The sequence below is a fragment of the Cynocephalus volans genome, chromosome 12 (assembly GCF_027409185.1).
Source record: "Cynocephalus volans isolate mCynVol1 chromosome 12, mCynVol1.pri, whole genome shotgun sequence".
Classification (NCBI taxonomy): domain Eukaryota; kingdom Metazoa; phylum Chordata; class Mammalia; order Dermoptera; family Cynocephalidae; genus Cynocephalus; species Cynocephalus volans.
In genome coordinates, this window is record NC_084471.1 from 27,186,585 (window position 1) to 27,212,875 (window position 26,291).

General features: G+C 47.5%; 1 protein-coding gene across 2 annotated transcripts in view; it reads right to left on the minus strand.

The window, feature by feature from the left end:
* The window catches only part of ELK3 (ETS transcription factor ELK3), a 59,935-nt gene that overhangs the window by 3,942 nt on the left and 29,702 nt on the right, over window positions 1–26,291 (minus strand). For both annotated transcript variants that reach the window (XM_063075661.1, XM_063075662.1), the window contains exons 3-4: window positions 12,145–12,939; window positions 1,868–1,990 (exon numbers count right to left, since the gene is read on the minus strand). In XM_063075661.1, coding sequence (XP_062931731.1) covers window positions 1,868–1,990; window positions 12,145–12,939 — 918 coding nt within the window. The remainder of the gene's footprint in view (window positions 1–1,867; window positions 1,991–12,144; window positions 12,940–26,291) is intronic.

The window sequence follows — 26,291 nt, forward strand, 5'->3', positions numbered from 1 at the left end:
ACTGAAGAAAAGATGGTAGGCATATCTCCCAACTCCCAGACAGCCTGATAATGTATAGAATCACTGTGGGCATGGACCATTGTAACCGTTAGTAGTACTGGACTGAAAAAGGTTAGCATCTAAGGCAAGGGATCTCAAAGAACCCCCAGCAAGTAGTTCTCTGTGGCTCTCCTAGGAGGTCACTAAGCCTTGCACCAGTCAGGTAATGGACTTCCCAATAAGGAGGGAAATGAGGGGCCATTCTACAGAAGCTCTGTGTTAGATTCTAGGATTAGAGTAGTTTTGCAGTCCCTACCCCCATGGAGCTTACTGTAGTCACACAACTCCTTTCTGTTTTACCTAATATGAGAATACTGCTGTTCTAATCACGAGTCTTTCAGGAAATGAGGTCTTTTATCTCCCCATCAAAAGATTAGCAGTCCTAATCTAAAACATTCCTAATACTTCATTTGTTCATTACTTTTTGCTCACTATTTCTACTTTTTGCTTTCCTGCCTGAGTTAAAATGGTTAAAAATCAACATGTTGGTTATGTGTGACCATAGCTCAATTTCTTGTGATGGGAATAAGGGCCAGGAGAGAAAGAAACCTGATTATTCCAGGGATATAGTAACATCACGACACCCTATCCCAACCCCACTCGGAAACCAGAGAAACGAGATAGCAATCAAAACCTCTTGAGCTCCACCCTTCTTCCAATGAGACCTTAAATCCTTAAGCTCCTGGCACGCACGGAGGAGGTACTCAGCAAATACTAACCTTGACCAACTCAGAGGATCATGGAGACTTGATCTTACCTTTCCCAGACATCTCTTTATGAATTCTTAGGCATTTGTTCATTTAGACAGTCAGCGGTAGTTACTGTGCATCATTTGTATACCAAGCAATGTGCTAGATGCTAGGGGACACCATAGTGAACAAGACACAGTTCCAGTTTAAGAAACGGGGGGGCCACAGTCTAGTGGGGGAGATCACCAGATCAACAGGCAATCAAATACAAAATAATACAAAGTGCTAAGGGCAATGGGAGCCAAAAAACCACAACCAGCTTTGGGTAAGCCACACTGGGGGTGGGAACGGGCGATATGGGGTGCAGGGTGGATGACACAAGGCTAGAATTAGGTAAAGAGAGAGCCTGTCCGTGTCCTTGTTGCTTCATTCCTGTCCCTAGGATCCATGCTACCTGTACTCGCATGTTCACACAGTAACACTTTGGTCGGTCAGTAACTATCTTTGGGTCTCAAAGAGGAAATATTGATTTCCACATGATAGCAAGTGACACTACTACAAGATTCTAGTGTGTAAATGAATAATGAAAGTGCTCACCTAATACAGAGAGTTCTGCAAGATAAACAGCAGCTACATCTTCATTATTTTTTAACCAATTGCCCTGGATGCTCTTTTTTTAAGTACAGAACAAGGAGAACTTGATTATGATTCATGGAATTATACAGGCAACTTTTCTATCCCAGTATGGAGAAACTGTTCACTATTTTTATTTTTCAATTTGTTTCAAGCAAGTCACTACGTTGACCAATAGGATTAGTATTTTAAAGTCTTTTATGAGCTTTCATAAAAACTAATTTAAGTTTTGCCTTTTCCTTAATAAATTTCCAGCTTTCATAGTCAAATTAAAATATTCGAAATGCTCATAGGACTAATTGTTCCATGTCTGGATACCTGACATGAGGACTCCATTTCTGCTTCAATGAAAACATCTGGTATGCAGCCCCGTTAACATGAACTCCCTTTGGAAACGTAATGTTTTAACCAAACATTTGGCAGAACTCACAGCTTACCTGTGCAGGATTTAGAGAAAAACTTCCCTTAGCAGTTCAGTGTTTAAGAGTTCATTTCCAAACACTCACCTGGAACAATGTGTTTGGCCCTTGCAGCCTGGCAGGACTCAGTGGAGCAACTGGACTAAGGCTGCTCCAGAAATGTATGCTGGATAGCAGTGGACTCGGGGTCAGAAGCAATCCATTTGGTGTCTGAAAAATAAAGCAAATAGACAGTTCTTGACATAGGTTCGCCTGACTCCAGCCATGATCAACAGAGCAGCAGAGTGGGTTAGGTGCACTCACCATCCCAAGAAAATCTGACAACTTTATTTCTGCAACGCTGTGAACAGTTTAATTTTCTTCCATGCTAATTTTATGAGCAATTTTATAGAGGAAAGAGGTATTGACAAGTTACTTTCCCTAAACATTCAGTGGAAAACTCAAATTTGTAGCAACTTCTGTCTAAATGGTTTCTTCAACTTGCTCCACCTCCAGACTAAACAAGAGGAATCAGCATACAGTTAAAACAGGGTCCCAGGAAGGGGCTTTATTTCTTTTTATATTTTCTTATTTTTCCACAATGGGCATCCATTACTTGGGTTACAAACATACACATAGACATACACACACTTGTAAACGGCCTCCCAAGCTTCACTTTGGCCCTTTAATAATGAGGATCTGCTGTTAAAATTCCCTGCAGCAGCTTCTTCAGAAGCTCTGAGCTGGTTTTTCCAGATTTCACTTCGGATGTGGGGCTGGTGAAAATTCATAGCTGTGGCAGTAGTTTGGTGGGGGAAGGCGGGGAGGGGGTGTTCTTTCTTGTCAGATTGGGTGTAAAGCCAAAACTCTGGGTTTCCAAGGAGAGCGCCAAGGACTGCATTTACTTGCACACGCGCAGCGGGAGTCCTGGCCTACAAGCCAGCTAAAGGAAAAGGAACAGCCCCAGCTGCTATGTCTGCATGACTTTTATTCTCAGCAGAGGCAAACTCCCTGGCCCAGGGTGGTTTTGCACCTTTAGTGACTGGAAGGAGCCCCTCAGTGGTTTTGTGATGTCAATAAGGTGCTTTGTGTAAGAAGAACCACAGCAAAGGCACCAGCATTTCAGATTGCATCATGCTGGATGCTAATGTGTTATTTTTTCCTAGAATTGGCCTCAGCAACTTCATTAATTATCGAGAGCATTTGGCCTAAACCTAAATTGAAAGGTCTGCTCTGTTCAGCAGAACGGAGACAAACATCCAAAGCTTCTCAAAGTGTGAAGTTGCTGAAAGGTAAACGAATTTATACCAAATTATTTGAGTCGATTCCACAGCATTTCCTACATATTGAATGACCTATGAGGTTAGGAGGATAAATTCATGTTTTGAATAAGCTTCCCATTTTTTTTCTGTTCCAAGGCAGTTTCACAAGTGTGCCAGGCCATCTGGCCTAACGGTTAAGAATTAACTGCTCAGCATGAGCTCTGCCAGGGTTCCGATCTCAGAACCACTACTTAACTAACTAGGTAACTAGTTAAGCAAGCGACCTAACATCTCTATGCCTCAGCTTCCTAATCTGTAAAATAGGGAGAATAAAAATGCTTACATTACAGGGTTGAATTAGCAATTAATTAAAAGCATACCTGACATACTATTTCATCTATTCATAGAAATTCCCAACTATGTATAGAAAAGTACTTAATACTCTAAAACAAACTCAATTGAGTCAGCTGGTACTTTAAGGCTCCTCTCAGCTGTGTTAGGCTCAAGTCCATAAGCTCAGGTGATCGGAGAGCTAATATTTGCATGTTACTCTGGAGCCAGGTTCCAACCACAATATGTCACATTAACATTTAACAACCAGTGTGTTCAGGGCCTTCTAGTTTACCTATCAATGAAGGTTCTCAAAGCTCTAAAGAGACAATGAATCTTCTAAGCCACAAAACACAGCTATCTTTCTCTCATCCATGGTCATAAATATACACCCATTCCTTTTTAACCCTCTGAGCAACATATACAGTGTGAGAATTTATATTTCCTGTCTAAAATTTGTACCCATGTCTGCATGTGAGATGTTTTCACATTTGTTTCTAAGGGACATGGGATGTACTCAGACTACAGTAGACTTCTGTTTCTCACGTTTAATATGTTTGAAGTGTGCTCTTTAATACATGCAAATAAACATCATGAAATGACTTCATCTGTTCCTCTCCCTCCCATCCCTGTTCTCCCTGAAGATTCTGTGGCCTGAAAGAAAGAACTATTTGGTTGCCTTATTAAGTCCCTATAAAGCCAGCCCTGGGTCATCTCCAGGACAGGGTGAGCTTTCTCTCCACAGGTGGGTAGGGTGGGCTAAGCCTGAGGGGGAAGGGCTAAAGAAGGAAGCCACAAGAAAAATGTGGGCTTCCTTTTTCCTCCATCAAAGAATGTCTTGTCTTAACCAATAGAGAGCTCCTGATCCCATAGGCTGCCAGAGAACAAGATGCCCTAGGGCAATGGGCATTGATTTGCAAGAGGAACGACCCTTCTGCCAGGATCTTATTTTCATTCTTCCCTGAGTGCTCTTCTTCCACTTAATATTGAGTCTCCTAAAAATCCCGCACATCTGAGTAAACAGAGTGAGCTGGCATTGTCCAGTCATGTCCCACCTGTGTGCACGTGTTCATGGCTCTTTGTCTGGATCGTGCCAGCTACCTTCTCCTCTTTCCCTCCCTTTGCCCATCAAAAATGCCACCTCAAAGACTTCCTCATCTCCCCTCAACCAGATGGGATTTCTCTTTTCTCTGAATCCTTAGAACACTTTGTAACCATTCTTTTCCTTAACATTTTATCTGCCTCATTGTGGTAATTTGCATATTTTTCTTCTTTCTACAGCCTTTAAGGTATTGGCTCATCTTCACTCCTCCTGTAGTACTCAGCTCCTACTTACTTGATGAGCTGAAGCAATCTGCAATGCTAGGTGTGTCCCCTTGCTCATCACCTGTGGGACATCTCCCATTGGAATACCCCACATGTTCAGATTTGAACATCACCTTCTTTCCACACTGAGTGTTTAAGACTCTTTCATTTCTTTCAATACTACCACCATATCCCCTCAACAATACTGAGCATACATAGTATGTTTCAGGTGCCAGAGACAAGGATAAAACAAAACATGATCCCTGCACTCACAGGCCCATCTACCTCCCAGCCACCGAGATGCAAGACGCCTTCCACCTGAGCATAACCTCCAGCCATGGCTTCTGGAGCATTCCTTGAACTCACTCTATTTATCCCCTCATTTCCATTTCTGCTGCATTCAAGCCCTATCACCTTACAAATGGCATTCTACAACAGCCACCTAACCCAGCCCACCTGCCTCAGGTCTCCCTTCCCATCTATTCTGTACACTGCTGCCAAGTTGATCACCCTAAAACACAATTTTCATTCAAAATTCTTTCATGGTTTCAGGAAAAAAAGGATGACCTCCTTAGCCACAATTTTAGGTTCTGCCATAATCTGGTTTCATACTGCTATGGATTAAAAGTGTCCCCAAAAGTACCTGTGTTGGAAACTTGATCCCCAATGTAACAGTGTTAAGAGGGTGGAAAATATGACGGTATTTGAAAGGTAGGGCCTTTAAGAGGTGACTGGATCATAAGGACTATGCTGTCAAGAATGGATTAATCCATTCATGGAGTAATGAGTTATCACGGGTGTGGACTGGTGGCTTTATAAGTAGAGCACATGAAAGCAAAGCACTCTTGCCATTCTCACCAAGTGACACCCTGGTCACCACAGGGCTCAGTGGAGTTTCCACCAAGGCCTTCACCAAATGTGTTCCCTGGACCTTGGACTTCCCAGGCTCCAAAACTATAAGAAATACATTTCATTTTCTTTATCCATTACCCAGTTTCATGTATTCTGTTATAAGCAACAGAAAATGGACCAATACACATACAGTGCCTAATTTCCCTATGTGAACCCTCTTTACTTAATATGTCCTGTGCTTACCTAATAGACACAGAGAGCCACAGAATTCCAACCTACTGGTCCTTCAACACTCATTACAGAACTTCCCTAACCACCCAAGCCCAGAGTTCCCAGGGCTACAGACCCTCTCCACAAGTGATCTCATCTATGTCCATGGTTTCAACCATCCCTTACATGGTGATGATTCCCTAACTTTTTCTCTAGCCCCAAACTCTCTCCTTAGCTCTAGCTGCAGCTGGATACCTTCACCTGAATGACTGATTCCTCCAACTCAACATGGCTCAAATTGAATAACCTTTTCCCCATGAGCTTATTCTTCCTCCCACATGCCTCATACTCAACTTCCGGTTCCCTCCCCCAACCCAGTTAGTCACCAAGTCCTGTTGATGGCATTCCGTAAGTCTCTCTCAGATCCATCCCCTTTGACCCCATTCCACTGTCACAGTCTTTTTTTTTTTTTTTTGTCATTTTTGTGACCGGCCGCACGGCGCTCAGCCAGTGAGCGCCGGCCATCCCTATATAGGATCCGAACCCGCGGCGGGAGCGCAGCCACACTCTCCCGAGTGTGCCACGGGGTCGGCCCGTCCACTGTCACAGTCTTAGATCCTCATTATCCTTCTCTGGAATATCACAATAGTATCCTAACTGGGTCCAGCCTCGCCTCTTCTCAATCCACACCATCAGGGTGACTTCTAAACACAATTCAGACTGTGTCACTCATGCCCCTTCCATGCTTCCCACTGCCTCATCTCCCACCACTTCCTTTACCTTTGGAATTTATCCTCCCCACTTACTGAACTATCATACTTCCCCTGAGACACAAAGCCATGTCACATCTTTACGCCTTGCCTCAAACTGTTCCTCTGCCTACAATGCTCTCCTCACCCTGTCTGCCAGGAAAATCCCTACTGATCCTTTAACAGCCTGCCCAAGTGTACACAAGGGTGATCAGCCCCTCCGTGAAGCCCTCTCAACATTCTTCCCCCACCTCTGACAAATACTTTCCTCCTTAATATTCCTTTTGTATTGCACCTGAGATACTATATTAAGCTACTTAAGGTAAGTTATGATCTCCTAACTATCAGGGACTATTGGATTCATGTTTGTATTCCAGGCCTCAGATACAGCAGCTTACACATAAGTGCTCAGTTCATGTTTGTTGAATTGAATTAAATGATCTTGCCCTTCAGCTCCTAAGGCGCTTCTCTGCACTGCACATCTGACTCTTCCATATGCTGTCGTGTGTGCACGCGCATGCACGCCTTGTCATGGCTAGGTCCTAAGGTCATAAAAATAGGCACTTGTGCTTTTGGCATCCTTTCTATGTCTTGTAAAAAATTAACACTCAATAATTATTTGTTGATAGATTCTTTTTTTCTTTTTTCTTTTTTTAAATGACGGGTAAGGGGATCTTAACCCTTGACTTGGTGTTGGCAGCACCACGCTCTCCCAAGTGAGCCATGGGCCAGCCCTATTTGTTGATAGATTCTAACAGGAATTTTTGTTTTACTTGACTTACACCTCTAGCAGCTGTTCATGTCCCATTAAAACAACTCTAAATTCCTCATCCAGTTTTCAGGATCCTCCATAATTTCACACCACTCTAAATTATACATTGCTCCATATTCTTTACCTGCTGGACAGCGACCTGTAAACTCATGAGAACAGGACTGTGTCTGTCTTGCTAACCTTTTATCCCCAGGCACCTAGGAAGTGCCTACCTGTTCATGGATTATATCCCAAATGAATTAACTAATGATAGGCATTTGTTACATGACTGACTAAAGAGGATACTGATTACCTGATTCAGTGATTTGAGATACTAGTAAGTTATTCAGGCTTTAGGAAAGTAAAGGACAGAAAATTAAGATGCCTATTTAGCAGATTGTACCAACAAATCTCTAATCCTAAATACCAATGGATGCCAACAGAATAGACAATGCCCAGACAATATCATGTTGGGGTTAAAAAAAAATCCTCAAAAGGTGACTATGAATCTCCACAAACTCCTAGAGTTGTCTGAAATCAAATAAAAACATGGTTTTAAGGACTCTAGAAGAGTAGAATCCCACAGAAATTTGTGGAACTGGGGACGAGGCGACAGAACCATGAAGGATCAACAGAATAGATGAGGAAGGGAGAGAGGAGACAGACCCCAGGGTGGAAAGAGGTAGGGCACTATCATGGTGTGTTTATCTGGGGCAACCCACAGCTGGTGGAACCAAGACCTTCACGTGGGCAAGGACATCCTCTGCCCATAGGAGGGATCAGTTGGAGAGAGCTGCAGGCTGACCTGGGGAAGTGTTACAGAGAGTGAGAAGACAGCTGGATTACCCTCGGGAGGAGGAGGAAAAACCAAACTTTTCCCTTTTGGTGATAACGGCAAAAGAGACAAGATGAGAATCCACCCCAGAGCTGGGATAGGATGTAACGTACCCCACCTGCTCCCCACCACATGCATTCTGCTCCACGTTCCCACTGTAGGATTCTGGCTCAAAGCTGTCATGAATCAGTAATGAAGGAAGGAGGCTTAGCATTTCAGACATCCTCCACTCAGGGCTAATCCGAGGCCGCTGTGAGTAAACACCGTGGGCACACCCCTCAGACTCGATGGTGAGTGCACACGCGCGCCCGCACATACCTCAGTTCAGCATCCTAAACAGTACGCGTGAGATTCACAGAGGTCTTGGCATAAATGAAGGGAAATGCAGCAGGCTGGCCTCCGATTCTGAATTAATTTCACCTGAAGATATGAGGCCAGAGGGACTGAACAGAAGAGGCAAATGGAAGGAAGAGGGACAGGTGATACCAAGGTGCAAGAGATACAGAGAATCAGAAGTTCCAGCTAGCACCACTCAGGCTGCCATGGTGCCTGGCTTAGGGACCAGGAGGGTTTCATGTCCTGGCTCCTCCTCCTCTGTCTCAATTTCTGTAGCTTGTGCCAACAGAGACAACAGCCTTGCTTTTTTCAGCAACACTCAAATATGACGTCGGTGGCTGAGCTCCAAGGTCACCATTCCTGGGTGCCCAGTTGGCTTTTGTATTCTAGTTTTTCAGTTCCTCATAGTCCCATGTTCAAGGTGTCTTTGAGTGATCATCATGTCTGTCTCCATTATTAATCTTTGTCTATTGAAAACTCAAAAACAAGTAATCTCAACTGCACTTGGTATGGCTCCTAACAGATGTACCACAAACATTTCTGACCTGAGTGGTGACTATGGGGTTGAGGGAGTGGCAGAATGCTGATGATTTTTTTTATGCACATCAGGTTGTAGATGGAAATTTCAAATCTGCTTTTGACCCCACATGAGATGTGTGGTTTCATAAGGTCCCCAGAAGGAACTGTAACTACATGACATGAGTCATACCAAGACTAACTTCTACCCTTCTTCTCGCCATGTTTCTGCTGGAAAGAAGCAATCTGGGGAATTTCATTTTCAGGGTATTGAGTCATTACAGCACATCTTTCATCTTTTCTAAAGCCAGCCATTAAGAAAATTTTTTACAGGAGGTTCCCAGAGAGTACCAAACATTTATGTGCACACAGTGTCACAGCACGCACAGCACAGAGGAAAGAGCATTTCTGGGACAGAAAGAAAGTGCTAAGGTAGGAAAGAAACCAGTGAGACTGAGTGAGGCATCGCTGTGGCCAGGGGACAGCCCCAGCCCCGGCAGATGGAGAGGAACCCCAGAGCTGTCCTTCACTCCTGTCTCCTGGGGGTGACCTCAGGGAAAGGGCTCATCTGTCAGGCTGAGGCCAAGTGGAACCCAGTAGAATGCCAGGCTGTGGAGAGACCCATGCTGTTTCCGACGGTCCCCTAGAGGGAGAACTTCAGGGCTGGTAGGTGAGTTCCTGGGGCACCCCCTGAAGGAGCTCCTGGGGGAGGGAATGTCTGAGAATCCAAACCTTACACTGACTTCCAGCCTCCAAATCCTAAACGACCCGAGGCTTGTCAAATCAAGATAAAACCCGTGGACATCGGGTCGCACCTCAGGGAAACCACCCAGGTGAAAGAGGCTGAGAGAATTCAGCTCCTTACCCCACACCGCTGAGCCGCCCTGTCTCTGCTCCCTCTGCTTTCTCCCTCGTCATCCCTTCCCTCTCTCCCTGTCAGCCACCCACGGCCACACCAGTTACAGAGAAGACACTCTGGGAACGTGAGGGTTTCGTCCTGGGCGCCACACTTCCCAAATGCAGCCGAGACTCCTCTAGTTCTGAGGGACTTTGAGCACTACCTCGTGTCCCCAGCCCTCCTCGGAGCCCCCTCTCAGTCTGGGCCCTACGTCCGCTCTCCTGTCCTGGGTCTGCCCCTGCCATCTACCCCCTCCCCTGTACCTCCTCCCCTCAGGAAGCCCTGGTCCCATTTTTGGACTTCCTGGCACTAGCACACACGTCAAGGCCCCACCGTCACAGCCTGGCTGGGGACTGCTGGCTCTCACCTGCCTAAGACTCAGGTCCTGCATTAAAGGTCTTGGCTTTCCACACTCTCCCGTCCCTGGTTTTAGGTCATTCTAGTGGGTTCTATCCCCTGGTCCTGTGCTTTGCATCCAGTCCCTCACATCCACCCTCAATCCCTCTCTCTTGTCAAGATCTCTCCTCTCCTCAGCCCGGCCACGCCAAACTCAGCCCCACTGAGGGGAGCCACCCCAAAATTCCGTGTCCAGGGCCAGAAGCACAGGGCTGGCTTGTGCTGGTTTCCTCCCAGATGAGAACATCTGCCTGTGTTGCTCAGAGAAGGTGAGACTGGCTCACAGGGACGCAGACACTGAGATCAGAGCTGCCCGCCCTGGCTGTAGACCTCATGCGACCTTACAGCCGTGAGCACAGGGGTGGCCAGTGTCGGACGTCCCCAGACAGTGCACCTGGCCCCGCTTTCACGTGACTTCCCCGAGCAGCTTCGGGGGCCGCTGCAGTCCTTCGCTCGGCAGTCCTTCGTCACTGGACAGTTCTGCTTTGCTAGAAAATGCACAATGTGAGAACACACTCGCTCATTCTGACCAGTCACTGCAGCCTCCACCCTCCCCTCTGTGGCAGCATGAAATCCCTGGGCCACTGCCACCTCAGGAGAAGCTACAGGGAGGAAAGTGGCAGAGTGCTGCTCTCGGCTGTTCTGCAGGCTCCATGGACTGCTGTCACGACCAGGGATGACTGGCGTCCCCCTAGTGGGAATACAGAGAGTGTGTCACCCAAGAGCACAGATTCTGGACACAGACTGAGTCCAAAGTCACTTCTCCCACCTATTAGCTGTGTGGCCCTGGACAAGTTACTTTGCCTCTGTGCCTCATTCACCTCAGCCGGGCAGTGGGATGAAGACCACAGTACCTATAGCACGTGGCTGCTATGAAAAGTGAGGCACTGCACCTGCAGTGCTTAGAACAGTGTCTGGCACACATGTAGAGCTCAACGGATGCTGCTGTTAATGATGACGACAAGGACAACTACAACAGTGATCATGGAGGCAGGGGACAGAGAAGGTCCCTTCCCACCTAAAGCATGTCCCCACCTTGGTGCCACAAAGCCCCATGACAATCATGTCTACCAGCTGTAGCTAGCTTACTTAGCATGGCCACTACCTTTGTTCAACCCATTCCACAGATGAGGAAACAGGCTCAGAGAGCAACGACCCACAGTCCCACTCCCAGGAAGCGAGAAGCCAGGAACTGAATCCAGGTCTGTGACCCCAAAACCAATGCTCTAAACCTCTGTCATTAAATTGCATGCAATTTTCAAGGGAACGCAGAAATATGGTTTACCAGCAGCTACTTTGTCTTTACCCTGCAATTGTCAGCTGGACAAGAGAGAGCATCTGAATATTTGCTTTCCAAGTTTGCTTTCCTCTCCCCCGGGATGTGGACCTGGGCTTTCTCAGAGTAGCAGTGCTTTCAGTGAAGAACCTCTCTGTTTGGTGTGGTCTTTGTGTTTATATTAGAGACCTACAGGACAACCACAGCTCCACACTGACAACGCGATGGCGGTATCCGTTAACATCTACCTTCTTGTTAACAGAAAACAAATAGCCGCTTATGAAGGGTCCCAAGAGAGGACTCCGCCATAAAAATTTCATAAAGCCCAAAGGCCTTCCGACATGTAGACTGGCCTGCTCAGCTTTCCCTAGGAAACCACTGTTTAGATCTGCTGTGACAGTCAGCGTGCATGTGGCATCTACTGATCCCTTTAGGTCATTCAAAGAAGAAACTAATCAGGCATCTCACCGTAGCCCACATACCACACCTTTTCTCCCGTGCAGACCTCGGTCTGAGGATGAAAAAGTGACTTCCCTTCACGGTTACACAGTGGCTTTTCTACACGGGTCATAGGATTATCTTGTGAAGGGCAGGAGGAAGTCACTTGGGTTGTTTTCTTTCTTTTTGCAAGCCACTGAGCCAGGCCAGGACGTCAGGAAAGACTCTTACCTGTGCAGTGAAGAAGGCTGGGGTGAGGGAGCCCGAGGGGAGGGCTGGGCTGTTGAGGGCGATGGAGCCAATGTCGGTGCCGGAGAGCATCAGCGGAGGCGCGGAGATTTCCAAGCCTTTGGGCTTTTTGGCCTTTGGGGGAAGAGATGGAGACTTGGTCTTGGAGCCCGATGACAGGTTCAAGGGCTCCAGAGAATCCGAGTCCTGGCAGGCGGCCTCCAGGAAGAGGCTTCTGTGCTCGGAAGGGAGGGGCGAGTTGGGGGACAGGGATGGGGACCGAGATGAGGAGGGTGAAGCGGACGAGATGCTGGTGGCGTTTGGCAACATTAAAGAGGAGATCTTGGCCGAGACCGACGAGGCCAGGAAGGCGGACGCCGCTGTGGCCTCCGACGTGGAGGGCAGTGACACCACGGGCCTGGTGATGTGCTTGTCGGTTTTATTGGTCACAAACCTGATGACAGTCCTGACTTCTTCCACAGGGGGGCTGTCTTCGGGCGGCTCCTCCAGCTTCTCCGTCTTGATGGCCTTGAAGGCATCGGGGGCGTTCTGCAGGGAGTTGATGGTGAAGGACGAGTACAGGCCCGAGTGGATGTACTGGTTGCGGCTCGCGCTCTTGAGGGCGGACAAGCCATGCTTGTGGGCCTCGCGGCCCTCGGGAGGCACCTGACAGTCGCTGTCCTGCAGCAGGAGGCTCTCCCGGCTGATCTCCACCGTGTGAGGATCCATTTTCAGTATGTCCGGGAAGGAGACGAACTTGTACACAAACTTCTGCCCAATCACCTTCTTGATGATGTTCTGTGAATACAAAAGTAGACATTTAAAATATGGGTGCGCCAGAGAATGCGAGTAAGAGGCTCACTGCAATGGTGAATTGTGCCGGCAGAAGCACCAAAATATTCCTGATTGATCCATCTGAGCTACGGAGTCGTGGAATAAAGTCGGGGGCAGAAGAACTGGATGGACTTGCATTTGAGGTCCACCCATTCCTGGGGGTGTGATCTTCGGAAAACTGATTGTCGGTTTTAGTTTCCTCATCTGTAAAGTGATGACTGTGATATCTAACAATATGTAACAGTTACCATTTATTAAGCACTTACTACATGGCTGAGATTATTCATACCTTGTCTCAAGAGCAAGCTATCATTATTCCCATTTTTAAAATTAGGAAAATAAACTTACAGCATTTAAATAACTCACACAGCCACCCGGTAGGTAACTGGTAGAGGCATTTCCTTAACCATAATACAGTATTGTCTTACCTACCTCTGGGAATCGTGAGAATTCAATGAAATAATAAAGGGAAAGCATTCTGTAAGCTGGAAAGCATTATAGAAATGTAAGTTATCATCACCAAGCACCACAAAGTCTTCTTAAGTCATGTAGCCATATTTTCCTTTTTAGTTTTCTGCCAAGAAAGCCACTGGAGGGAAAAAAAAAAAAAATTGCCTACTTGGATATTTACGACATTCATACAGTGTTTTAAGAAGCTTGTATCTCCTTCTGGCTCTTCAGTTTATGGCTCCAGTCCTCAAACGTTAGGATATAAATGAAAAATAATAATCATTGCAAAAGTCTGCACGACTCTTGGGGAGAAGGGACTTTATATTAAAGGCTGTATGGCTCTTGAGGTTTATTAAATCAATATTTTAATTCCCTGCAGAATGTACCCGATTCCATATTTATTTACCAAGTGCTTGCTGTGGGCCTCACCCTGTGATTGGCTCTCGGGGCAGAGGCGGAGGCACAAAGAATTAGCGCCATCCAATGAGAAAAGGCCTCCGTATGTTTCTTTATAAACTGTTTCTCCTAAAACTTGGGTATGAATGAGGGTAAAAAAAATCATTTGGGGGAGAAGAACTTTAGAAGCAGCACCTACTGAGTGCCTATTCTGCACCAGGTGTTGCAGACAAGCCATCCTGGAGGGTGGAAGGTGTCATCCTTCTGACATAAACATGATCAGAGGTGGAGTGCAATTAACCCAGGAACCGCCAAGATCTCCCAGTGCTAAAGCCTGAGCTTGTCCACATTTCCACACAAATTTGGGGGAAGAGAATCAAAGAATCACCTAATAGAGATGAACTTTAATTAAACCTCAGTGTTCTTTCTGTGATCATAGCTTCATTCTAAATATATTATGCTGTATATTGATAAATTTTTTAAAAATTTTAAATAAATAAATTATGGTTTTGCCTGCCATCTTGCTACGTTATGGCATTGTGATTTGCCTTCTCCTCCCTCAGATGACCAGAGGGAAAGGCACATTTACCACGTCCCTGAGATTCTCAAGGGCAGGTAAGGGAGGGACACATACCAGTTCCAGAGGCCAGCATGCTGGAGCTCTGGCCTGCAGGCTAATCCACTGAGTCCCCTGTACTCCAGCTCACCTCATTCTCACACTCACAAAGCTGAACTCCACTTACAAACCTTCCAAGAAATGTGGGGAACAAAAGTTTTCCACCTGGGGCCTAGTTGGCAGCACCAGGCCCGGGTAGAGAAATGCCTGGGAAAATCAGCTGCCAGCAGGAAAAGACTCAATCAGGGTGTCATTGTACCCGCCTGACCTAAAGTCAGTTCCTATTAGAAAGAAAGTATGCCTGGTGTTAGAATGCTTCCTTGGCTAAAATTCTAAGGTATTTTTGGTTTGGGCTCATAATATTTTTCCCCCTAAAAAAGAAAACTTTATTTTTTTCCTCAGCCAGTTTGAACACCCATCTACACTGAGTGAATTTTTAGAGCCTAAATAATCACAAAGAAGAAAGGAAAAGAGAAACTGTATGGTCTGAATCATTTCTTCTGGCAGGTCTTATAAACTAATTGTCTTAAAAAAAAAAATGCCTTTAACTTTATTACAGGTTCAGAACATAATGTCTGAGTAGGGCTTACATACATTCACTATCAAACCAAGAAGTAATTTGAGGACTGTGATAAAAATGATGAAAACGTCTCCCCTCCTCAAAAAATGGTTGGAAATTGGGCTGGCTAGTTAGCTCAGGGTCCAGGGTTCAATCCTTGTTACTGACCAGCTTCCAAAAACAATGGCTGGGGATTGAAAGGCCACCTCAGATAGAGAGCTGGGCCTTTATGTGTTGGCAAGAGCATGAGAAACAACCCACACATCTATCAACTGATGAATGGATGAGTGAAATGTGGCATACATCCTTACAGTGGGATAGTATCCAGCCATGAAAAGGAATGAAATACTGACACATGCTACAACAAGGATGGAGCTTGAATCCGTCATCCTAAGTGACAGAAGCCAGACATTGTATGAATATAAAGGCCACATATTATATGATTCTATTTATATGAAATGCCCAGGATAGTGAAATTCATAGGATCAGAAAGGAGATTTTGGCTACCTGAGGGCTGAGAGCGATGGAAGGAACGGGGGGTGATGGCTTAAAGGGCATGAGGTTTCCTTTTGGGGCAATGAAAATGTTATACAATTGATTATAGTGATGGATGCACAGCTTTGAATATACTCAAAGCCACTGAACTGTACACTTTAAATGAGTGGATTGTATGGTATATGAATTATGTCTTAATAAAGCTGTTTTAAGACAGATTAAGAAGAATCCTAAATATATTGTATGTTTAAATGGCAGACAGTGGGAACTTCCCATAGCTAGATGGTGACTGCTGTGACATGCTGACCCCTTACGTGCATATAAAAAGAGGAGACACTGGGAAGGGTCCTTCAGTAGCTGCTGCCTTTGCAGGGAGAGGAGCGAGGACACAAAGAGAGATTTTTAGGGAAAGGTTACACAGTGATGGGGATGGAGACAATTTAATGAGCTGGCCAACAGAAGGAAGGAAGAGCCTTTGCAAAGAACCGGGGTGGGTCTTACTTCTCTGGAGACCAAAGGGAAAGATGGATTAGATCTAGCTACTTGGAACTCTCCAGGCTGAAGGCTGTGGAAGGAACTGGGCAGAAGAGGGTTGGGTTGGGTAGGTCAGAGCGATGCCACCCAACACATGCAGGAGTCCAGCTCAGCACCCAATGTCTGCTCACATGAGGGGAGCTGGTAAGGAAAGCCCCTTCCCACCCAAGATGCCCATGGCTGGAGAGCTAGGAAGGAGGGTGGGCTCAGAGGAGGTGTCCCTGGCAGCTGAACTGACAGCCCTTTCCTGCTTATCTTCCAGGGCTGACCCTAGGAGCATACTGGTAGCATGTATGTTTGAAGATCTCTCTATGGTCTCCAAAGGGAAGTTTCCTTCCAAGATGGTTTGCTGAGACAACTTACAGAGTAAGGAATAGTAATAGCTAGATTTGTGTGAACACATATATCTGTTCTAAGAACATGACAACCATCAACTCACTTAACCTTCTGAGAGTCTGGTATTGTTATTATTCCCATTTTAGGAATAAGCAAACTGAGGCCCAGGGAGTATAAATCATGCATTGTTATAAGTTTGTATTGGGGAAGATAGATGGCACCCCGGTAGTCGGACTGCAGAGTTCCTGGCCACTAAGGAGGGTGACACAAGATTCAGGCTAACATGCGCAGCCCATGACAAATGATGAGGATATTTAGGAAAAGTCTGGTTTTCACTCCTTCAGTCCCAGACCAACAGTGTTTGTTACTAATAGTTGCCTGGTAACCTGACAGGGGCTGGCCTGTGTGCAGCTAAGCTGAGTGACTCTCTGGTGTGGTTTTAGAGAGACAGTTGCACACATCTGCTTCCCTTTCCACACTGGGGACCAGCCCCATTGTAATTTCCCATTAAATGTGTGTTCACAAGGGCTGACTCTTTGCCCGCTTTCCGAGTGAGGTTATAGGCAGCAAGGACGGGACCGCCTTCAGTGACGAGCAAAAGCAACATTCATCTGAAACAGACCCCAGTGGCAGTTCTAGGCAAAAGAGGAAGATCAGATACTGAAATAAATCCCACTGTCACCACATCCAAGTTGCCCTCTGAGCACACAGGAGCATAAAGTGCAAACTGTCCCTTTACGGCAGGACTATGCGCAGGCCTGTGCAAAGGAACCAGCTTCTTCTGGCGACTGAGGATCCCGTGGGAGGATCCCTCCGTTATTTCACCCCCATGGGATGGAAAACGCTGAGAGAGCAGGTCACATTTCCATTTTCCTCAGCAATGTCTGCTGCCCTGACAGGTTCCAGGCTTGCCTGTAGGAACAGGTGTGTCCGTGGTGTGTGTAAATACACACACCAGTCTGCTCTGCCTTCTCCTCACTTTGATGAGGAAGAAGGAGCCAGTGTAAATAATCCCAAATAATGGACAGATTAGAAACATGTCTAATAACTATTGTCATTTTTAAAATTATACACAGTGCTAGGTAATGAAGAGATGCTTATGGAATTGAATTTACCTTCTTAACCATGATGTTATAGGATGATATTAAAATAAATTAAATAAACGTTTGTCGAATGGTAACTGAGGAAGAACCTACCCAGGCAGGAAGCCAGAGGCTTAACGCCATGGGAGACACAATTTTCTGTGGCTAATTCCCAGGTTGGTTTAAAGCCCCATGTGCATGAGTCCCTCACACATACCTGCATGTGCTTTTTCACTGGCATTTTTAATCTGAAAACTCCCAAAAAGACCATATGCAAACCCCTACAACCTCACACCTCCCATGAGAGTGTAATAAACTGTAATTCCACCTACCCGTTCGCTGGGCAAATACTTGCTGCCTGTGTCCATCCATCCGCTCTGGCCTGGCACCCCGATTCTGCTCTAAGGTCATGTGTCTGGCTTTCCTGTCTCAGTCTTGTTATCTGATCTCCCATTTTCCTCCCCAGGAGGAGCCAGCCCTGTGGAGCGTTCCCCATCGTTATGGTCTGGATCCCTTGATTCTCCCCATGAGGGCTCCCTGGAATTGCAGGACTCCTGTGCTCTGATTTTGCAACACTCCTACCTTGTTCCCGAAATTGAGAAATGTCAGCAGCTCACTAAGCAAGTAGGAAAGATTGTGCGGGAGACTCTTCCTAATGAACAGCTGGGCCTTTTCTTAACCCCAGCACTGGTAGCAGGGCTGGGTAAGGGGGCAGAGGAGGGGGGACTTTTCTAATAAACACTCACTTGAGCCCATCACAAGGGCTGCTATTGGGATTCAGAAGAGTTCCAGAGTCACTGCCTGAGCTCAAATGCCACCCCCATCTCATACAAGCCACGTGCCTCAGTTTCCTCATCTATAAAATGGGTACTGACCTACTCATCTCATAGGATTGAGTGAGATGATCCATATAAAGCTCATATCAGAACACCTGACGCATCTACACATGACAAGCCCAGAACACTAGCTATCAGTATTATCATCATTTTTACATTCTCATTAAAGCAAAAACAAAACAAAACATAACCACCACCCCCTGTCAGCCCCAGTGACAATTTAATAGTTAACATTAACCCTCCTAGAAGGCCGTGCCTATGGGTAACATGATCAGTTGTAGAGAAGGCAGAATTACATCTGGCTTACATATCTCCACCAAGCAGGGGCAACATGATGTTTTATTTAGTTGGGTTCAGACAAAAAATAGACGCAAGGCTTATATTATATTGTGCCTAACATGACATCCACTGTGAAGAAAACTTCACACAATCCAATTAATTCAGGCGTGGGGGAAGCATGGGGGGAGGGGGTGCGGGGGGCTCTGCAGGGAGCAGCAGATGCAAACAATCGCAGAATCCAAATGTTCCACTTAGATGCCAATCGCAGCCTACAGCTGAGACGCTGCACGTCAGGCCCTAGAAGGTGGCGCAGACACTAACCAGACACCCCAGCTGATCACAACTGTTCTCCGATGTCTCTCAGAGCAGGAAACATGCTGCCCAGACAGAAAGGGGGCAGCCCAGCTTTGCAGTATCCACCATGGCTGGGGCCTCTGTTCCCCAGGGAGGTGGGGAGGCTCCTGGCCTGAGCTCCTGTCATTGAGACCCCTGGCGTGGGGAACCCAGAGTTCAGGTGCCGAACAGACACACCAGACGATGGATTTATCTGGGGCATGTTCATCTCATCATTGTAGATACCCTATGTGAAAGGAACCAGCAGGGAGGAAGGAGAAAAGCCAGCGTCTCTGAGGGCCTGCCATGCACTGTCCACACACGACCACCTTGCAAGACAGGCGCTGCCATCTCATTCTAAAGATGAAGTCAAGAGTCTCTGTTCTTGGTTGAACTGTGAGATTACATCCAATTTTCTACCATATGGGGGTGAGCTAAATATTGGGAGCCATACAATCGAATACCATGCAGCTATCTCAGAGGACAATACATTGTTAACATTTTCCCATGTCTTTAAATTGACATTAAGTGAAAAAAGCAGTGTGCATGAGATGATTCCATTATTTTAATAAAATAATTTTCTCTATATATACATATATACCTACACAAAAGGAGAAAGATGGGAAAATTAATCTCAAAAGATATATAATGAAATTTTAACAGTGACTATTAATATTTCTTTTTGCTTATCTGCATTTTCACATTTAAAAAAATAATATGTGTTTAATATGTGATAGTTGTCAAACTAGGAATTTTTTTTAAGAGAAAGAAACAGGCACGAAGCCTACCAGCCCAAGATCACACCACTTCTACTTGTGGAGCCTGAACCCAATCTTACTGAGAGCCAAGACCTAAGCCATTTCTGGTCCATCACCACACCCTCTTCCAGAAAACAGCTACATTTGGCCCAGAGGCTGCTGCTAAAGTTAATCTGCCAGGACCAAGGGGCTCTGCATTCCAGAGTAATAGTGGGGTTAGCTGCAGAGCGCCTGGGAAAGCCAGCCCTGTTAAGGAAGCTGGTCTTCGCTTAAGAATGGTTATTTCCAGCTCCTCTTAAGGAAGAGACGGATCTTCCATATGGCCTGTTGTTTAATTAGAAACACAACAGCCTCTGCCCATCCACAGCAGGGTAGAGTGGATGCCTGCTTTGATGGGACACCCTGGCATAATACACCCAGCAGTCCCACCATAGCGGACTCGAGCTCGGACACCAATATCTAAAGGGCATGACAACCGAGAGACGAGGGTGACGGGAAAAGGACAGGGAGCTAACATCCATGACACAGCCCAGTGACCGCCCTCACTGACCAGCTCCTCCGAGCAGCCACAGGCCGGAGCAGAGCAGTGGCTCACACAACGGCACAGGCCAGGAGCCTCGATGGGCCAGGTGTCACGTGGAACCAATGCTGGGGTGGACAGACCTGAGCTGAATCCCAGCCTCTCTACTTACTATGACCTTGGAAAACTACTGAACTTCTGTAGGTCTCAGTTTGCTCACCCCTAAAATGGGGATAAAAATACCTCAGAGGGTAGTTTTTGTAAAGGATCGATGTATGTCAGTGCCCCACTCCTATGTGTCCTTAAAACACGGCCCCTCCCCAGTGTAACTGTGCTTAGCAAGCAATGATCTAATTATACAGAATGCTCATTCTACGACACTTTTCATTTTATTCTGCTTCAGGGAGTCAAAATTCCTGAGATGGGTACCTTACTTTACAGTTTACAGAGGGCTTTCACATGAGCTCATGTAGCCCCACAGCACACTGACACCCATTCTACACATGACGCCCCTGAGGCTCCACACTGAGTTCACACCACCAGCGAGTAGCCGCGGCTTCCTGGCCAACACCCTCTCTGCAGCCCTTCGGTTTGGGTTTCTGTCCAGACCACAGTCTGACTCCCTCATTCCTGACACAAAACCTGAACTGTCCTTTCTCCAAAGTTAGAACAAGTCATCACTGTGGGAATCATGCTCTGAGTTCCGTCTCTGTGACGAGCAAACGTTCCTTCCACAAATATGGACACACACTTTCCTATGGGAGGCTCCATGCTAGGCTATGAGGAAAAGAAAGGAGTCAATCTGGCTTCTGTCCTTGAAGCAGCCAGCTGCTACTTGGATGAGCAGCGGCAGGCCCCACCTCCTGTCCCCTCTGAACCAGAGGGGACGCTGAGCAGGTGGCTGGCCATACTAGGCTCTACTACAGAATTTGGGAGGGCAGGCACCCCTCGCACCTGCCCCACTAAGGAGCATCTTATGAAAGGGCTGAAAGAGCTCCTGTAACCCATCAGCCTGAGCTGCTTCTCACCAAGGCCATCTCTCTTTCTGCACTGCCCCCACTATTCATGTCCATCAAGGACCTTAGAATGTGACCTTACTTGGAAATAGGGTCCTGCAGATATAATTAGTTAAGGATGTTGAGATGGAATTGTCGTGGATTGAAAGTGGGCCCTAAATTCAATCACTGTGTCCTTATGAGGACACACCGAAAAGAGGGCCACGTGAAGATGGAAGCAGAGACTGGAGTGATGCAGCCACAAGCCAAGGAACGCCAAGGACTGCTGGGAGCCACCAGAAGCTGGACAGGGCAAGGGAGGTATCTTCTCAGAGCCTTCAGGGGAAGCCTGGTCCTCCTGACACCCTGATTTCAGACTTTTTAGCTTGCAATACTTTGAGAGAAGACATTACTGTTGTTTTTAGCCACCAAGTGAGTGGTCACTTGTTACTGCAGCCCCAGGAAGCTGACACACCCCTTTGTAAAACCATCTCTGCTAGGGGGGCAGGGCCACGGCCGATGACCTCTCCTGGAGTGCTGCCAGCCCTTCGTGCTTCTGTGTTGTCACAGGCATGGGGTTAGGGGAGCCCGGGCTGCCCCCTGTCTGAAGCTTAAGCTTGGAGCGTGTACGCTTGCACCCACACGCACTCACACCCCACTTCAAACTTCTAAGAATAACGTGCTGCCAATAAAGGACTCTGAATTGGCCGACTTCACCAACTCCCAGGGGAGGTGGTTTCCTTGTGGTTTGGGTTGAGACTTCTTTATTTTCTGGCACTGGTAAGCTGCATTGTGAACTGTCTCACCATATTCGGCAGGCCTGGAACTGTAAGGGCTTCTGATGCCTGCGGGCTGCGTGACTGTGCTACCTGGAAGGGCTGCGAATCAGAAGAGTCGTAGTGCTGGCCTGGCAGGACACCCCGACGCCCAGGAGGCTCAGACTGGACAGGCACAGTGCCTTCCCCCACCCCCACTCCCCTTCCTGGCTCTCTGCTGCTACTCACGGGACCGAGACAGGAGTCCTGTCTCCCTCTGGCTCGCTTTAAACACTCCAGGGTATTTTTATTCAAAGGCCACTGAAGTACTAATAAAATAAAATGTACAGCTGCCCGCCCCCCCCCATACAAGTCTTCCTCAATTTCCCGTGCTGGGTGAGGGAGTTGTGACCACCGACCTTCCTGCTTTGAGTGGCCACCTCCAGCGCTGGCAGATGGCCCGGAGGAGCCAGGTGGCCTAGGAGTGCTGTTCATCCTGGCTTTGCCACCGATCTACCTGAAAAATCACCTCCCCTCTAGGGTCCTTACTTGCTAAAGGAGAGGTAGGTAGGTCAGGATGGCTTCTTTGGTCCTTTCCAGGGCTGACATCGCAAGAAGACAAGCTTTCTTCTGCTCTGGTCTCTTATTCACTCTGCTCTGCTTATCGGGCTTCACGCCACCCCAGGCACTGCAAAGGTGCTGGGAATGGTAAGGGAAACCAGCACCTGGTCCAGTGAGGTCAACACACGGACAGCAGGAGATGCAAAGTCCCCTCTGGAGTAGGCAAACTCAGAGATGAGCCTGAAGTAGGGCCTGGAGTGGGCCAGGCAGGACAGGCAGGACCAGGGAATGACGAGGCCTGAGAATACGCTGAGCGAGGCTGGGGGGCTGGGGTGGGGGGATATCAGCCGAGTGCAGGCCAGATGGTGAAGGGAATGAGTCTTTCCTGGAGGCCACAGGGAGCCAGGGAGGTGCACAGGCACAAAAGTCCTGAGCTCCAATCTGGCTTTCTTTAGGAAGTATTTTCCAAAAGCATGCAATGTTCTGGGGCTACCAGAACAACCACCTCACATCCCCAGCTGGCTCAGATAATCCTGCCAGCAGTTTTCCACTGTCATTTCAATCAAAACTTATTGAGGGCTCATCTCTTCTGTCTGCTTGCCTGTGAAGTAATACTCAGCAACATTAGGAATATAAGACCCAAGTCTGGGCCATGGCTCTGCAACCGTATGATCCTGCAGATTCTTAATCCCAACCATGACCTCGGGGTCAAGACACCTCACCTGAAAGCTCTGCCACTGATGTGCTGCTTCAGCTTGGGTCCCTTACTTCAACCTCTCTGAGACTCAGTTTCCCCACTTCTAAAATGGGCCCAATGCTGGCCATGAGGACAGGCACATCTGAGTCAGAAAATGAGTTAATAAATGTAAAAATGCCTGGCACAGTGCCTGGCTTAAAGCAAAATGCTCCACACATGAGTTCCCTCTCCTTGTGTTACAAGTTAGGGTAGGCACCGAGATAAACTGTGTTGGAGCCGAGGCAGGAGGTGGGGAGAAGGCCATGCAGAGGAGCAGCTGGGGCGGTGGGTGGACAGTGGGCGGTGGGTGGTGCGATGTGAATGGGAGGGTTTTTGTCAGTTTGTCTACACAACCACTACATTTTTCTGCAGCTAAAAGCCCAGCAGCAGGAACGCTAATGCTGGCAAAGGCAGACTCGGTGTGGGCTTGGGCCCCGGCTGACGTCAGCGGGCTTGGCAAGGCTGCAGAGCTCTGGCAGCTGAGCGCCCAGTGCAGACGCGTCCTCATCAACACAGCGCTCCCAGGAATGGCTCATCCCTGTTTCTTAGCAACTGCCCTATTTGGGGGAACACTGAGTGCCACAGGGAGCTGGCTTGGAAGTATGTGCAAGATAGGAGCACCCCCAGTCAACACATAGTGTCCACCCTCCCTCACTGACCAGGAGCCTGGCCCCTTCCCATCTCACAGATTGGAAGACCTCTGTGAGACAACTCGGCCACACCACAGGTCACCAGGCAGCTTCCAGGACCAAAAGCATGCAGAGAGGCCCTGGTCAGCCCCTCGGCGCCCAGGCAAAAGCCCAATTGCCATCTGTCATACTTCAAACCATCCGAGCAGCCGACAAGGTAGAAAGGAAAAAAAGACACCCAACAAAACACACCAGGCTCTCAACAGTCACACCCAGGGCAAGGCACAGAGGTCCCCTTTGATACATAAAACACCCCAAATGGAGTTCAGGGTCGATGGATCTTCTGTGGAATTCCCCAACCAACAAAGTGGTTCTAGAAAGTTCCAGGAGATGAACACTCACTGGACTTTTGTTCTCTCTCCACTCTGACAATACATCATTTTATCTTCACAAAATTTATTTTGGGGAATTAAAGAATTCTGCCAGGGCCAGGCTTCTTGGCACAGGCAGTCGATCTCAGATAAGCATTATTATTAACACTAACACTTTCCTGTCGTGATTGCACACCCAATTTAAAACCAATTATCCAATTAAGTTAAGAAGGTGATGCATTCTACTTCCAGGAGTGTGTTGCCCATGCCTTTGTCTTGACAGCTCTTCCCTAAAACCCTTCCAATTAAGTAAAGATTGTTTGGTGCGTGGTGAGGACAAGCCGAGACGTTGCTGTGGAGACGGGACGATTTTTCATCCTGTCACCACCGTCATATCTTGGTGAGAAGGAGCCGGCAGAGCTTCCAGCCTCCCCCTGGGATGAATGTTCACCGCCAATAACAACAAGGACAAAGGACTGTTGGACAGAAAAGGATGAGAGATTGCAGAAGCGTCCAGGTCTCTTTCTGCAGCAACCCAGAGAGTCCGTGTCTTTGGCCTCTTATGAGCAGAAGACAGCTGCCTGCCTATGTGAACGCCAGACTCTGCCATGTTCCTTCTTCACTCCTGGGTGGCCCTCGAGAGGGTGCTGAAGGCCCCGGCGCTGGAGGTGCAGTAGGGCCGCCTCCAGCGGAGACAGATGGATTCAAGGTAACTGGCCGAAGAGATGGGGGCTGTGCGGTCTGAGTGTAAAACAATCAATGCCAAGATGAGGAAGAGGAGACACGATTTTTATTCCTAACATGCAGATCTGATCACGGAAGTCTCTTGCTTTCAACCCCTCATTGGCTCTCACCATAAAATTCCAACTCTTTAGCATGATATACTCCAGGCTCCACCCCCCACTCACTTTTCCAACCTCATCTCTCCCTCATTCCCTAAATAAACACTCTGTGCTTGAAACAGTCAGACTCGTTCACACTGCCCTGCCTTGGCACAGGCTGTTCCCTTCTCAGTGTATCCCTTCCCAGCACTTCTCTGCCTGGTAAACCCTTCCTCGTTCCTCAAGAGCCGGGTCAAGTGTCTTGACCTCCGGAGGCCTTCCCTCTGCCTCTACTTGCCCCACAACTTCCTGGAAGGCCCTGGGATCGCGGCCACACCAGCACTTCACACAATGTCCTTTCTTAAAATTGGTTTGCACGTCCGTCTCCGCAACCTGCTGCTGAGCCACTTAAGGGGAGGGGACGTGTTTTCAAAGGAATGGCTGAATAGCTGAAGAGGTGAGAGAAGGGGCCATGTCAACTGGAGATGGACATATATGAAAAACAACCCAGAACTTCTTCAAGGTTGGAGTCAATGCTGTGAATCCTAGCAGTTCCTCCTGCACCTTGGACTTGGCCCTTCAGGTGTGTGGACAGGTGTCAGGGCCCACTCTGGGAATCAGTCTCTCCCTTCTCCACTCTAAGATGAAAGATTCAAAAACTAAGTCTGTCCAATGTTGCCAAGGAGTGAAAAAGAGTTGTTAGATTGTTAATAAATAAAAATCTCTGAAAGAGATCCTTATTATCACATAAAAGTTCCTTCTTTAAGACTCAGTTTAAACCTAAGGGCGGGGGGGACACCCAAAATCCAAACCGTCAGAATTACATGAACAAACCCATCTCCTAGGACTTAAAGCGAGACTGAGAAAAACAAGCTGTTTGGCAGAGGGGGACTGTACAATGTCCTGGGCTCCAACTGAATGTCCTGTTTAGGTCCCTACCAGCTTTGGCGTCTGCTCCTTATAGGTGCAGACACAGACAGCCTCTCATCACCTGCACATTTCTCAAGCTGGACAGGGCCTTTCAGTCCATGCCCGGGGAGCAAAACAGGCTGTTCCCAGGATTGGGCATCACTCCTTTCTTGGAATTCTAAATTGGCTTTGCCTAGCAGCCTCTTCAAAAGCTTGAAGCGGAGGAAGTAGGTCTTTGGCAGTGCCCAGCTGCAGAGCCCTGAACTCCAGCCTTCCCCGTTCTACGTGTACCAGGCAATCCACAGAGACGCTGATGGAGTAAGAAACCTCAGGCCAGCATCAGAT